General features: G+C 40.5%; 1 protein-coding gene across 29 annotated transcripts in view; it reads right to left on the bottom strand.

The window, feature by feature from the left end:
* The window catches only part of trol (terribly reduced optic lobes), a 604,861-nt gene that overhangs the window by 132,512 nt on the left and 455,549 nt on the right, over positions 1-16,800 (bottom strand). For all 29 annotated transcript variants that reach the window (XM_065435395.1, XM_065435391.1, XM_065435373.1 and 26 more), the window contains 3 exons: positions 16,667-16,784; positions 15,287-15,435; positions 6,912-7,029 (listed from right to left, as the gene is read on the bottom strand). In XM_065435395.1, the coding sequence (XP_065291467.1) occupies positions 6,912-7,029; positions 15,287-15,435; positions 16,667-16,784 (385 nt within the window). The remainder of the gene's footprint in view (positions 1-6,911; positions 7,030-15,286; positions 15,436-16,666; positions 16,785-16,800) is intronic.

Below are 16,800 nucleotides of genomic sequence, written 5' to 3'. Positions count from 1 at the left end.
GTTTCTTCTTCACTGCTGTTAGGCTTCCTCCGTTCCTGAGAGCATGTTCAATTCTATCCATGTTATACTTCCTTACGTCAGCTGTCTTACGCTTGTGGATTAACTTCGAAAGTTCTGCCAATTCTATTCTAGCTGTAGGGTTAGAGGCTTTCATACATTGGCATTTCTTGATCAGATCTTTAGTCTCCTGCGATAGCTTACTGGTCTCCTGTCTAACGGAGTTACCACCGACTTCTATTGCACACTCCTTAATGATGCCCATAAGATTGTCGTTCATTTCTTCAACATTGAGGTCCTCTTCCTGAGTTAAAGCCGAATGCCTGCTCTGTAACTTGATGCGGAATTCCTCTAGTTTCCCTCTTACTGCTAACTCATTTATTGGCTTCTTATGTACCAGTTTCTTTCGTTCCCTCCTCAAGTCTAGGCTAATTCGAGTTCTTACCATCCTATGGTCACTGCAGTGCACCTTGCCGAGCACTTCTACATCTTGTATGATGCCAGGGTTCGCGCAGAGTATGAAGTTGATTTCATTTCTAGTCTCACCATTTGGGCTCCTCCACGTCCACCTTCGGCTAACCCGCTTGCGGAAAAAGGTATTCATTATCCGCATGTTATTTTGTTCTGCAAACTCTACTAATAACTCTCCCCTGCTATTCCTACAGCCTATGCCATATTCCCCCACTGACTTGTCTCCAGCCTGCTTCTTGCCTACCCTGGCATTGAAGTCGCCCATAAGTATAGTGTATTTTGTTTTGACTTTACCCATCGCCGATTCCACGTCTTCATAAAAGCTTTCGACTTCCTGGTCATCATGACTGGATGTAGGGGCATAGACCTGTACTACCTTCAATTTGTACCTCTTATCAAGTTTCACAACAAGACCTGCCACCCTCTCGTTAATGCTATAGAATTCCTCTATGTTACCAGCTATATCCTTATTAATCAGGAATCCAACTCCTAGTTCTCGTCTCTCCGCTAAGCCCCGGTAGCACAGTACGTGCCCGCTTTTTAGCACTGTATATGCTTGTTTTGTCCTCGTAACCTCACTGAGCCCTATTATATCCCATTTAGTACCCTCTAATTCCTCCAATAACACTGCTAGACTCGCCTCACTAGATAACGTTCTAACATTAAACATTGCCAGGTTCAGATTCCTATGGCGGCCTGTCTGGAGCCAGGTATTCTTAGCATCCTCTGCTGCATCACAGATATGACCATCGCCGTGGTCACTTGCTTCGTGGCTGCTGGGGACTGAGGGCCGGGGTTTGATTGTTGTATTCACATAGGAGGTTGTGGCTAAGTACTGCACCAGGGTGGCCAATCCTGCTCTGGTGAGAGAGTGCGTTACCGATTCTCGTCACCGGGATTAGGCCGCACTGCAGGCCTGTGTGTGCAATTTCCTTAACACACGTGTTTGTTTTCTTTTTTCGGTGGAGAATTGCGCGGCACCGGGGTTCGAACCACGGTCCTCTTGCACGCGAAGCGGATGCTCTACCACCCGTGGAGGAGTTGTACGTCTCATTTAACCTACAGTGGGGCCTTATTTGATCAGTCAAGGTGGGCCAATCTGAGCTCGGTTATACCGCACGGATGATGCAAATTGAATTGAATAGAATTAATTGAATATCAAAATGAACTTAATTACTCTACTAAAACTTCATGCCACATATACTCATATAAGGGCCGCACTCTTTCTTCTAGAATCTTGGTAAGCTGCAGCCATTATGCTAATCAGGCCAATGTTGGCCCACTAAAGGTTTGTACTGTTTCTGCAACTGTAGCAGAGGCTAAGAGAGGCGCAAATGACATAACGCTGCAGTAAACGACCTCAAATGCCAGCCCATCATCCCCAACTAGCGTTGACCCAAACAGCACTCCCTTCTCTAGAGGTGAATTGTCACCAATGTCACAACACAGCTGAGACGATGCCACACAAAGAATTAATGGCGTGGCGGTGCCGGCTTGAGTGGTGTTGACAGATAAGCAGCCAGCGTCATCTAGTGGAAATGGAACTAACCTCGCTCTCCGGCAGGACGTCTTGAATTTTCCTCCAAAATTTTGCCCTCCAAAGTGGGAATGCAGCTTTTACATGTGAGTGGCCCTTATACGAGTATATACGGTAAAACGTTCTATCACAGCTGTGATGTGAGAGCATACTTTAAGAAACACTACTGTTTTGAAAACGCAAACTTTACTTCGCTTTAGCTGCTAGATGATTCTAGAAGTTTCTTAGTGGAAGGCTGCAGAAATGAAACCAGTATAAAAGATATTTCTTTTTTCTCCAAAACATGTGAACCAACAGCTTTACAATGATGACTGAACAAGATGCCAACACAATTATTGCAAACATTACTTTGCCACTGCTACTGGCTGTAGCTTCCAGGATTTACAATACAGCAACATTAAAGGCTGCACTGGTGGGTTCAGCTACTTAACAGTTTGAAATAGCATTTGTAATTCAAATTTTAAGTACTCAAAATTCATTTAGAATTAAATCAACAATCAGTATTCCATTCAAATTTTAAACTCAAACATTTATGCATTCCTAGTATATGGTGCACCTATGGAGTGCAAGCTCTTTAAGAGCTCAACTTCCTTGACAGTCAGGTTGAGCAGGGGCCTCCCTGTCTTGTCTTCACTTGCAATCATTATCCATAAAATATTGGATAGTGATTGTAACTGTACATTGGACAGGGAGGCAGGCCCCTGCTGCAGCAGAATGACAAAGCAGTTGAGCTGTTAAAGAGCTTTCATTGTATAGGTATCATATACGTCATTCATTATCATGCATTTCTTTTCTAGTGTACTTCCTTGTTCCTCCCTCTGCCCTTTCTTCCCTATTTTATTTACATCTATAATATTATAACTTTCTTCTAGTCTATCTTTTCTTCTCACCTGCATCTTTCTCACAACTGTGGGACAGTTCAGCTGTCCACTGAGGAGCAAGACAGTTACAATACCTTCCACCCCTCATTTCCTACCTCTTTTCCCCCTCTTATTCCAACAAAACTACTACTACTACTACTACTACTACTACTACTACTACTACTACTACTACTACTACTACTACTACTACTACTACTACTGCCACACAGTTTCACTACTACTATACAGTTTTTTGTGGGCCTTGAGAGCATCCATACTGCAGTAGTTTCCGTCAAGCTCCCTAATGCCTGCACAACTTATCTTGCTTGTCTCGTATGATCATGCCTGCACAGATCTGGGCAGGCACCAACACAGCCTAACATTTAACAATCGCTGCTACACACTGCAACCACACAGCTTGTACCATCACTGATGAAGATACCACACCTCAGACAAATATCAGGACTTTTAAGGGGGACCATAATTCCTCTCGACCTACCCTACCAAGTCAGTTGAAGGTTCATACACAGACACAGTGGTCACTATGACAATATTATTGCTCTGTTTCTTGTATCCTTCCAATTTTCATAAAATTTCTTGAAGCGATTTATTATATTTTTTCCTTCTTCTGTGTTTCCTTGGTGCTTTTTAGTGACTTGACAGTGCAATATTTAAATCCACAGCACACCAGCATTATGGTTTCTGTTTATCTATCCAATGACTTTCAAATAATGTAAAATTTCTTCCTGAATTGTCATTCATATCACATCATCATCTCACTTTTTTCTTTTCCTTCTTAATTTTCTTTCTTTATTTGGGGGGGGGGACTTCTTTGCATGCTTTCCACTGAGCTTGCTATGGAATTCAAGGGCCTGTTGCTCATGTGTTGGATTATTATTCCTTGTGGTCAAAATGGTAGGTCCATTTTTCTCCTTCCTATATTACTTCGGTAGCTCAGTGGCTATGGCGTTGCACTGCTGAGCCCAAAGTTGCAGGTTTCATCATGACAGCAGTGGCTGCGTTTCGACGGGGTTGAAATGCAAAAATGTTCATGTGCTTATATTTAATCCCAGGTGGTCAAAAATGATCAAGAGTCTCTCACTACAGCATGCCTCATAATCAGATAGTGGCTTTGCCATGTAAGACTCAAAAACTTAACTTGATTCATAATTCCTGTACTCTTCTATGGTCACTCCCATAATAAAAATACTTTATCACCTTCTATGAAGTATAGTTTTTCATATGAAGCCAATGTTAAAGTAGCAAGTGACGAAATTCTACATGATTATTTTTGCACATTTTATGTCGTCGTTTACAAAAATAAGGTTATGCTGTTTTCATATATATTCGACATCATCTTTACCATAACATCTGTCATCATCATCATCAGCCTATTCATGTCCACTGCAAGATAAAGGCCTCTCCCTGCGATCTCCAATTACCCCTGTCCTGCGCCAACCGATTCCAACCAGTACTTGCAAATTTCCTAATTTCGTCGCACCACCTAGTCTTCTGCCGTCCTCTACTGCACTTCCCTTCTCTTGGTACCCATTCTGTTACTCTAATGGCCCAACCGTTATCTAGTCTGTGCATTACATTACCTGACCAGCGCCATTTTTTTCTCTTAATGTCTATTAGAATGTTGTCTATACCCGTTTACTCTCTGATCCATACTGCTCTCTTTCTGTCTCTTAAGGTTATGCCTAGCATTCTTCACTCCATTGCTCTTTGCGTGGTCCTTTACTTATTCTCAAGCTTCTTTGTCAGCCTCCAAGTCTCTGCGCCATATGTTAGCACCAGTAAAATTAACTGATTGTATACTTTGCTTTTCAATGATAACGGTAAGCTCCCATTCAGGAACACACGATGTCTGCCGTATGAGATCCAACCATTTTTATTCCTCTGTGAATTTCCTTCTCATGGTCCGGGTTCCCCGTGATTAGTTGACCTAGGTAAACGTATTCCTCCACAGAGTCTAGAGGCTGACTTGCAATCTTGAACTCTTGTTCCCTTGCCAGGTTATTTATCATTATCTTTGTCTTCTGCATATTAATCTCCAGCCCCGCTCTTACACTCTCCCTGTTAAGGTCCTGAATCATTTGTCGTAACTCATCTGCATTGTTGCTATATAGAACAATGTCATCGGCAAACCGAAGGTTGTTGAGGTATTTTCCGTCTATCTTTACTCCTAAGCCTTCCCAGTTTAATAGCTTGAATACTCCTTATAAGCACGCAGTGAATAGCATTGGAGAGATTGTGTTTCCTCATCTGACCCCTTTCTTTATAGGTATCTTCCTACTTTTTTTTGTGTAGAATTAAGGTGGCTGTGGAATCTATGTAGATATTTTCAACGGTATTTACGTAAGTGGTCTGTACTCCTTGATAATGCAATGCCTCTATGACTGCTGGTATCTCTACTGAATCAAATTCTTTTTTGCAATGAAAGCAATATAGAGAGGTTTATTGTACTCTGCGGATTTCTCGATAACCTGGTTAGTGAAATGGTTGTGATCCATTGTAGAGTAACCTTTCCTGAAGCCAGCCTGCTCCCTTGGTTGACTAAAGTCCAGTGTTGTCGTTATTCTATTGGAGATTATTTTGGTAAATATTTTATATAATACTGGGAGTAAGCAAACAGGCCTATAATTTTTAAGTTATTTATTGTCGCCCTTCTAGTGGATTAGTATAATGTTTGCATTGTTCCAGTTTTCTGGGACCCCTGCAGTCAATAGACACTTTGTATAGAGAGCCACCAATTTTCCTAGCATTATGTCTCCTTCATTTTTGATTAAATCAACATTTATTCCATCCTCTCCTGCCGCTTTTCTCCGTTTCACACCTTGCAAGGCCTTTCTGACCTCATCTCTAGTTATAGGAGGAGTTTCCGTACACTGTTCATTATTGTTTTGAATAGAGTGCTCCTGAGTTGTCTGGGTATTGTAAAGGTCAGTATAGAATTCTTCCGCTGCTTTTACTCTATCTTTGAGATTGCTGATGATATTACCCTGCTTATCTTTTAGTGCATACATCTTGGTTTGTCCTATGCCAAGTTTCTTTCTCACTGATTTCAGGCTGCATCCATTTTTTATGGTTTCTTCAGTCTTTTTCATGTTATAGTTTGAAACATCACTTATTTTCGCCTTGTTGATCAGTTCTGGCAGTTCCGCAAATTCTATCTTATCTCTTATCTTAACATCTGTGTAGCCATCAAATTATTAAAAAATAAAAATAAATGTTCATGTCCCTTAAATAAGCACCTCTTGGCCTCTCATGGCTTTGATACCTTCAAGCATACAAGGAAAGCTGAATAATTTTGTCTATGTTTCCACTACCCGCACTGCCCATCATGCCCACCCACAAAGATACTGGAACATGAAGAGGTGCTGTCCCATGCAAGTACGCTTTGCATGGCGATGTACTGGAATATACTGCTGTACACTTGTGATGCCAGTTGCTCTACATATTATATTTTAACATTATACTCACAGTACCTGAACTTTGCCAGAGTCATCAAAAGTTGCCCCATATTTAATCATACACAGGACTGATAATTTTGTACACACAAGTGCAGTGCACTGGAATCAGACTTAAGTGGAGGCTATGTGCCAAGAGTAGGCTGTGAGCATGGAGCTAGTACTTATTTACAAACATTAATTCTGCCCATCGCACTGACTGTCGAAACTAGTGCAATGATACCAAACGAAAATGTGCAGCCCTCAAACATTCAAGCAAAAATGATACTGTTGTATATATGCTGCCTGTTTGTCATAACAAATAATTGCAAAAAGCTAACTTCTCTATAATGAGATCCGTACATATGCTCCAAAAGTTATTTGAGCTTCTAAACTACATTAGACACTCATGATACAGTATATTTCGCTGGCTTCTGCAAGGTAATTCAGTATTGTTGCAAGGTTCCCTTTAGGCATGCTGTAAAAACTGCCTAAAACCGATGGTCTTACAAGCAGAAAGACAAGCTCTCTTTCTATAGCCTTTAAATGTCAAGAAGAGCCAATAAGCAAAAAGAGCAGGACAAATGCTCTTACGGTCCACTTCCAGCACAGCAGTGGCCCGAGCTATGCCTTCTCTGTTTTCTGCCAAGCAGATGTAGTGGCCCCGATCCTGGACAACTGTTTGCTCAATTGTCAGTGTGTCATCCTGCACCTGCAAGCAGTAATAGATGTGTTTTATAGTATTTTTTTACATATTGGCTTTGTAGACTCAGAATTCTTGGCAAATGTGCCATGAACTTTGAGTACAGTACTATCTAAAAAGAGTTCCACCTCAATATGGCTCCCATGTAGGCCAACATTCCAGTTATGAAAGAAATAAAAATTGTCACGCATTAGTTAAATCCTATTTTCCAATTCCTGTTATTTAAATTAATTCTGCTTGACTGTGACCAAGCCATTGCAAGTTTGAATACTTGTTTATGCAGAGTTACAGCAGTGGACTAGTTTTTTTCGTGACAGAAAGCATTATGTTCGTGTGCTGGAAAAATTTGTTCACAACAGGCAATTGGCACCATTCATGTGAAAAAAGGAAAAGAAAGCAGGATGCAGACCAAAGGCATTCGGCTAATAGGTTTAAGACACTTCGAGCTTGTTTTTTCTTTGACATGAATTTACTACCCAAACAAGTGAAATGTGGCTCAAAAACGAGAGAAAAAAGAAGAAATGCACAGGACATGGAATTACAAATATCATTTTTATTAGGAAGCATTCGTATATATGTGTGCACAACATCATTACCAAAAGATAGAGAAGATATGATTAAACTGAAGCATCACTGCAACTTGGCCTAGTTGGAATTGATTAATCGTGAAACTTTGTGCTAAGCAAACGGGGACACAAAGAAGACCCAAGGACTAGTGCAAGGAAGCGCTTGTCCTGGTGCCCTTTTTATGTGTCCCCATTTGTTTAGTGCAAATTTTCACGATGAAGATATGACTGCAATGACTTTTTACATGTTTGAATGACTTGCATATCATGGCTATCACTTCCTGCACGCACTAGCAAGATAGTTAAGCCTTATGTCACTCAGGGTAATGGACAGCTGGCTGACACAGCCCTTTCCTTTTCGTGTGGTACGGGATGCCTTAATTACAGACAGCGGTCCGCACAAGGAGCACTGTGCCGGCAGCGTCAGTGCACCTGTTCTCATAGCAACAGCCAATCGCAAGGTGCCTTTCAGCATGCTGAGCCATGGGCATTGCACGCAAACTTTGTCAGACCTGCCCCAGATATTTAAACGCCTGCGATTTTCCTATGCAGCCATCGTAGGTGAAAAGGGTAAAAATAGGAAGGTGTAATTGTAAGCTTTCAAATTATGCCAGGATGGTGGTACTCGGTGACTGGAAAGACGAGATTGTTTCGTGAACTTTTGTATTTTTCGCGATTTTGAGCTCCATTCTCGCTGTCTGTGCTCACAAATTTTTTTCTGGCACTTAGAATGCGTTTCAGCTAAATTGTTCTGATAAAGCATAAATTAGGCATTGCAGGTGCCAAAATGAGTGGTTTCCAAAAGTCAATATTTTTAGCTATTTTTTTGATCCAATCCCTGTATCCCCCCTTAAACAACATAAAAGAGAACATCTTGCAAGTCTGATCATACATACAGGAGCTGTTGCTGACGAAAGTTGTGAAAATCATGAAGCATTGTGACATATAAATAAAAGTGGAATCCTATACAAATTTTGAAGGTGCACCTTACAACCTTCGGCTACTTTGAACTAATTCAAGTTGTGTTGAGACCATTAAAAAAATTTGACTGCACAGCAAACCGGTGTAGCATTCTTGAACAAAGTATTGCAATTATGTTCTTGTCCCCCTTATGCTGCATTGCTTAATGGACATGAAAGTGAAAAATAATTTCACCTGTATTAGTATATTGCCCATCTACAATACCAAAAAAGAAAGCCTCTCTTCCTATGAGAAGAGACTTCGTAAGCCAGAAAAGCCGCAAAAACAAAAGACAGGTGGCGATGCTGCCTTCAAGATCCAGTTCGCCATGATGTCATGGATTAAGACAGCATTTCCTAAGCCCTAGTTAATTCTTTATTGGTAAAAACAGACGATATTGTATCTTAAGTAAGATAAAGAATGAACTTGGCAAGTTTTGCAAACTTTTACTAAGTCAATGGGGCCCAAGTGCAAAAAAATGCTTTGAAGTTTGTGACATCACATCACATGCCAGCACTGGGGTTTCGGCACAAAATTCGAGATATTGCACTTTTACCTTCATTTGCTCCTTTACTAATAAACCTATTTATTTATTATTTATTTATTAGTTAACTGCATCGCCACGTAGGGCATTACAGCAGGGAGGTTACAGAATTAAATAGGTACATAAACAATTATTTCAGTGTGTGGAAAAAGGCATCATTTGATGTGATATATATGTACAATGCTCAATGGTAAACTGTTCCAATCTCGAACAGTTTTAACAAAAAAAGAATAATGCAAGACTTCATCCCTACAAGAAAATTCCCTGACCTTCAAACAGTGGTCCAGTCACTTTGATATATAGTGTGGTGCCTGGATATATTGCTCACTGTTATGCCTGTTTTAGAATAATAAATATAGTGGAAATTTTTAATCTGACATGCCTTCTACAGTCCTTGAGCTCTTGCCATTTAAGTTTATGTTTGCTTTCTGTCATGCTAAGCTGCTGGCTGTAGCTACCAAGAACAAATTTAACTGCCCTATTCTGGACTTTTTCTAACTTATTTATCAGCTCAGATGTATGTGGTTCCCAACACATCCATATTCAAGTATTGAGTGTATATGATTCACGTACAGCTGCATTCTTAAGTTACTTCGTAGATGACTAAAATTCTGTCGCAGGAATCCCAAAACTGATGCTGCCTTATTTACAATATAGTTAATGCTTGTTTTATCGTAAGTAAGTCAGAAGTAAAAAAGATGCCTAGATATTTAAATTCCTTGCTTATGTTCTGAGTAAAATCATGAATTGTGTACTTAGAGAGAGGATTAGTATGTTTTCTTGTGAAGGTTGTGGGGATGCGCGACCCTCGCGCCTCCCCTGATAGCTTGTTTTCCCGCATAGCCCCGTCTCCGTGCGGCGTCGCCGCGTGGGCCGCGGCGTTGGAGTGGTACAAGCGTGGTGCGAGAGATGGCGCGAGCGTCGCACCGCTGCGCGGTTACTTGGGTGCGGGAGAGACAAAGCGCTCTCACTTGGGTTCGAGACAGCAAGCGGGACGGCCGTGCAGCGCGGCTCTTTCCCGGCGGGTCGGCGCACGACGTCTCCCACGTGCGTGCCACCCATGCTTCTGCGAGACCGCCTCGCGTGGCCACCTTCGAACGCGCCACGATTCGCGTGACTATACACGCGAACGACCAGGCGTTGGGATCCAGCATGGAGCGAACATATTCGCTCACGAGGACGCGGTGAGTCGGACTTCTAGATTTGTCGCGCGCCCATCGGCATGTTTTGTGGATAGCAACTCGGCTAGCAGGCCTTGATCTAAGAAAGGTGCAATAAATGCCCTTGTGATTGTTTGCACTACTGTGTTGTCGTTCCTTTGTCCCAAGAGTACGGTGTGAGAATCCCACATCAGACCCCACAAGGTGACATGAACAGTTTTATCTATATTTAATGACATCGCAATGCACGCATCAGTCTGCTAGAGTATCTAAATCAGCTTGCAAAATTTGTTTATCATAAATGGCGTCTACCACTCTCTAAACAACACAATCGTTGGCAAACATTCTGAATGAAGACTGTACACCTATTGACATATCATTAATGTACAACAAAAACTATAGTGGTCCCAACACTGAGCCTTGGGGAACTCCTGACGTAACTGGTGATTATTATGAAGATATTCCGTGAAGAACAACAGCCTGTTTCTGCAATGACAAATATTCAGCAATGCGATCTTTACCATCCAAGTTATAAACTTTTAATTTGTAGAGTAGGAGACTGTGTGCTACTACACCAAATGCTTTACGGAAATCTAAGAAAACACAGTTCACAACTTGTTGCTTATCAATTGCCGAAGCTAAATTGTGAATAGACCATCTGTGTATTGTAAGATAAACCATGCCTGAAACCATGTTGGTTGGGGCTTAGAAAATTATGTTTTGCTAAATGAGCCATAGCACAACTATACATTACATGCTTCATAATTTTACAGCTTATACTAGTTAAGGAGACGGGTCTGTAGTTCTGAACGAAGTTTCACACACTACTCTTATGTAAGGGCACGACTCACGCTAACTTCAAATTATCAGGCATGTCGATTTCATGGAGGGTCTTCTGGAACGACCGGGCGAAATAAAAGCATAACACATCCACAGGATATTTATGATAGCAGCAGGAATGTCATCAGGGCCACATGCCTTAGCCTGGTCCACATTTTTTAATAATTTACGAATACCATTGACACAAAAGATTACTTCCAACATGCGGTCTATTTCAACAGGTAATGCAAAACAGACAGTACATGAGCTAGACGACAAAAACACAGATGAAAAATAACGGCTAAAAACTTTAGCTTTAGACTCATTATCATGAATGATTGTTTCATCATTTTTCAAAGCAGGTATCAAACAGTTGTCTTTGCCACTACGCTTCACATACCTCCAAAACTCTTTGGTATCCCTGACAAGTCTTTCTCCAAGATTCAAAAAGTACAAGTCCTTAGCGATGCTGGACTTTTGTTTAAACTCAATTTTTGTTGCTTTAAGCAAGGCCAAATACTCTGGCAAATTGAACACCTTGTATACTTGATAAATTCGTCGCTGTCTTCAAGTCAGAGCACGTAACTCTGTGCAAAACCAGGGTTTGTCTCGAGCTCTCCTACTTGATGTAACTCATGATGGCACAAAAGTTTCTTGTAGTTCAAACATATCGTGAAATTAATGAAAATAGTTTTCAAAAAATACTTTTTTAGTCTAAACTGATTAAGTGTTTCTCTTTAGTGTCCCTTTAAAGAAAGGCATGTTATGTCTCCTCTATGCATCATCAAGCGTGAAGCTCACATAAAATTAGAGCCTGAGGCATCATATAAATTTAGATTTGCACAGAAAAGATATGCAACCAAAATGTCATGTACAAAATCACGTACATGTTATGTACAAATGTCATGTTTCTCATAATTTGTTAAGTCAACAGTCAAAATACCCTCACTAAAAATAGATGAGTGACTATTATTCAGAAGTGACTTCCTTCTTGCATCTTTAAGATTTGCCTTTTACAGCAAATGGAACATTTATTGTTTTAGAGCACAGCTCTTAGGCAGCCATTCCTGTGATTAGTGTCGGCGTGACCAAGCGAACGAACACAGCAAAGAGTGAACATGGAGCGCAGTGGGGGATGAAAGACTGTGATATCAAAGAAAGTGCGAGGACGAAAGCGGAAGAGAATGCAGCAGAATCATGAGGCAGAAGGCGGACAAGGAGGATACGGCAAAAGTGTGAGAAGAAAAGCATAGTGCTGTGCTAGATGGGCTCTGCAGCGACAACCGCTATGAGATGGCAACAGAGTAGTCTGCCATCGCCTGTTCTTCACCGATGGCATGGGGCGAGTGCATGTACAGAAACAAAGTAAAGGTATGTCTGTGGCTGCGGCTGTGACTGGTGCTCACACGTCACAGGTGCATCCCCCAAGCGCTGCCTCTCGTGATCTCCCGAGTAGAGAGGTGGATGTGCCCTGCCTTGCTCCATTTGCAATGTGCCGCACGAAATGGATTGTCCATGCCAGCCAATATATCACGAATTGAAAACGCATATAGAGCTGCACTCAAATTTCGCGTTAGGGAGAATCGTAATTGTCGGTGAATTTTTTGCTTGCAACCTTTATATACATTACATTAATATACGTTAATGACTTACCCGATAACATTTCCTCACACGTGCGCATTTTTGCAGACGACTGCATTCTTTATCGTTCCATCAAATGTGCCGATGATCATACAATCCTCCAAAAGGTCTAGAACTTATTTCTCTTTGGTGTAACACTTGGCTAATGAACCTTAACATTTCTAAATGTAAAATTATCTCTTTTAGCTGCAAGCATACTAAATCAATGTTTCTTTATCATGTAAATAACATCACTATTTTGCATGATACTCATTATAAATATCTTGGTGTTAACCTAACTTCGATTCTTTCGTGATCAATGCACATTGCATACATATGCGCCAATGTTTCGAGATCATTAGGGCACATAAGATGCAAGTTGCATAATTCTACTAAAGACATTCATAAACTAGCTTATCTAACGCTTGTTTGACCTCAGCTTGAATACGCCGCATCCGTCTGGTCTACCCATCAGAAATACTTGATCGAAAAACTTGAATCTATTCAGAATAGGGCTGCGCATTTTATTTCACATTGTTATGACTACAACAAAAGCATAACAGAAATTAAACTCGACCTCTCACTCCAGCCCTTGCATGATTGTTGTGATATAGCCCTGCTATCATCATCATCATCATCATCAGCCTGGTTACGCCCACTGCAGGGCAAAGGCCTCTCCCATACTTCTCCAACTACCCCGGTCATGTACTAATTGTGGCCATGCCGTCCCTGCAAACGTCTTAATGTCATCCGTCCACCTAACTTTCTGCCGCCCCCTGCTACGCTTCCCTTCCCTTGGAATCCAGTCCGTAACCCTTAATGACCATCGGTTATCTTCCCTCCTCATTACATGTCCTGCCCATGCCCATTTCTTTTTCTTGATTTCCACTAAGATGTCATTAACTCGCGTTTGTTCCCTCACCCAATCTGCTCTTTTCTTATCCCTTAACGTTACACCTATCATTCTTCTTTCCATAGCTCGTTGCGTCGTCCTTAATTTGAGAAGAACCCTTTTCGTAAGCCTCCAGGTTTCTGCCCCATAGGTGAGTACTGGTAAGACACAGCCCTGCTATCATTATTTCATAAATATGTCCATATTACAGCACCAGCCTCTTGAAACTCCTCATTACAGGTCACACCGGCTATACAATTGGTTCAATTTCTTGCGCATCTACGGAAAGACTAATTCATTTAACTACTCCACTTTTCCAAGAGCTATTCGCCTTTGGAACAATCTTCCTAATGCCGTCGCTTCTGAGAGCGACCAGGAAAATTTCCGGCATCTTCTAATAATGAATTCTTCAAACTCAACATAACCTAACGTGTTATTTTTTCTTGAATTTCCCATTATTATTGTGCTACTACCCCTTAAATACTGTTTTGTTATAGCCAAATATTGTACTGCTCACTCTGTAATTCTATTGGTTATATTTTACTTTGTGAAAGTGTCTTGTTCTCTGACCTCTCGTTTCCAAAAGCATTCGGTTTGTCTTTTGTACAATTTTAACACCACATTACTGTATGTTAGTGTATTTCTTATACTATTGTTTTGTATATGTATTCACATATGTATTCTAATTATTGTATAATGTTTGAGTGTACTCTCCCCCCTTACACAATGCCTCTAGGGGCCAGTAAGGTTTCTTTAAATAAATAAATAAATAAATAAATAAATAAATAAATAAATAAATAAATAAATAAATAAATAAATAAATAAATAAATAAATAAATAAACAAATAAATAAATAAATAAATAAATAAATAAACAAATAAATAAATAAATAAATATTTAATTCCAATGAAATGTTAACTCTCATCTGCTACAACTAGGTACAATAAGGAAACATGCAGTGGCTAGAGTTTCAAATTATACACTGCTCTGACTAATATTAGTGTTCTACTGTCTCATGCAGCACTATTTATGAAAAGCACAACTGCCCACAGAGGTTTTCAGAACATGAAAATAACCAATACAGTGGATTTATTTGCTGCTTAAGCACATTACTTAAAATTGACAGGTCTGTGGTGATGCACTTGCCTGTGTTAATTACACCGTAATTGTAATTCAGGGGTTTTACGTGTCAAAACTACAATCTTATTATGAGGCATGCCCATAGTGGGGACTTAGGATTAATTCTGACCACCTGTGTTTTTTTTATCTGCTCCTAAATCTATGTATGTGAGAGCTTGTTCACCTTGCACTGATTAAAATGTGACCATCGCAGTTGGGATCGAACCTGTGACCTTGAGCTTAGCAGCGAAATGTCGTAGCCATTAAGCTACAGTGGCAGGTGATTACGCAATCCCTGATTTAATGTCAGCTTCTGCATTAAGGCTGCAATGAAATTCCTATTTTCCATGTGTTCCATGTTCTGAAAACTATCATGGGCTGGCTACAGCAAAGATGGAATGAAACAAATTCACTGTAAATGACATTTTAGTAGTGTGGTTTGCTGGGCCACTTGGTGCATGGCCACGTCCAGAATATGTCCTGTAAAGGACTTGTTCAAAATTTCAAGGAGCCTTCGAAACCTTCAGCTGTGACAAACTATGTAATCAATGTAATGCTTTTATAAAGAAGGAAGAAATGCACTCACAATGTGCCTATGAGTGAAGTTGCTTCCAACTTTTGCAAACTTGATTACTGGTGTGGGTGTTCCTGTTGCAATGCAACGCAACTTTGCATCCTCTCCTTGACGCACCGTCTGTCTCTCTGGTTCAATGTGTACTGAAGGGATGTTCCTTCCTGCGTAAGTGTGGCAAAGTAGACATTAGAACATGCACAGAGACTGGGTCACACGGAAGTGTCAAACTTGACTGACAGCACATGTCTGGTCCTTTTTTGACGTCTCTGCTATCCATTTATGCTGCCCAGCCACAATTGTGAATCAGAACCAACATGCCCACCTTTCAGTCATCCTTGACTGATAGTAGTGCAATGGCTTAGCATCTACCACTGATTAAAGCTTCAATCAATCCCACATAGTTGCTTTATATTTCATTTTCTGTGTAACTAAATATAGTAAAATCTCAGTAAACAGAAGATGCTTAACAGAATTGCTGCTTAAATGAAACAGCCTCATGGTTGATTGGTTTTGCATTAAGGCGATGCAAAAACGTTTGTTTAATATAATGACATTTTTTTCCAACTCCAAGTAAACAAAACAAAAAAATTTCACCAAAAACAAAGCTGAGGTGCCAATCTTAGCGACATCATGAGTTCTAGCCAGTTCTTCACATTTTCACCAAGGTGGCGTTTGCTGGCTTTTGTTGGTGCCATGGAAAAGTGGCTTAGTGGGACTGTGGTTGGCTGCAGCTTTTTTGTGTTGGCAATGTCAGTGAGCTGCGAGTTGGCTTAGCATTTTCAATGACAGCACAGACAGAAATGCCTGCAAAATGTGCTCTTGCTAGAGATGAATATAGAAGTTACCGAAGATTTTAAGCGTGGTTTCTTCACTAAACTGGCTTTTTTTTTTTTTACTAAATGGCCTTTTTCCTTTCTATAACTATGCTTAGTGCTTCTAGCTCTAATCAATGGCTTCATGCATGAAGAAACTTTGTAAAGGGAAGCACTATAATCAGCTATGCTACACCTTTATTTCCTGTTAGCAATAAGGTATTTTCCCCCTTTCAAAAGAGCATCTAGAGTATCCTTGAGCTCAATATCTCGATAAACGGAATCTTTGATAAATGGAACTTAACTCCCTGGTCTCTTGATATTCCGTTTAAAGAGAGCCCACTGTATATCTTAGAGTCAATGTAAGTGCTTTGTCATTTCCTGTTTTAACCCGTTTTAAAAACAAAAACTGACTTTAAACACTGGACAGACACAAGAACATGACAAGACACAATAGAAAGATGCACTTCAGTTAAAAACTTCAAATGATGCTACAAACTAAATGCTGCACACTCATAAACTTTAATCCCAAGAACAAGAGTTTTTGAACAGAAAAACAATGATGGAACTGAAGGCATACTTGTTGTTAGTTGCAAAGGTGCCTGGCCTTGTGCTGTTCCATAACGATTGCTTGCGATGCACATGTAGCTTCCTTGGTTCTGTTCGTCAACATTTAGCAAAGTCAGCACACCTCCCACCTAGAGGAAAAAGGCA

This window comes from Dermacentor albipictus, chromosome 2 (assembly GCF_038994185.2).
Source record: "Dermacentor albipictus isolate Rhodes 1998 colony chromosome 2, USDA_Dalb.pri_finalv2, whole genome shotgun sequence".
Taxonomy (NCBI): domain Eukaryota; kingdom Metazoa; phylum Arthropoda; class Arachnida; order Ixodida; family Ixodidae; genus Dermacentor; species Dermacentor albipictus.
Note: the sequence above shows the minus strand (reverse complement) of the source record. Positions and strands in the feature narration are given on the sequence as shown.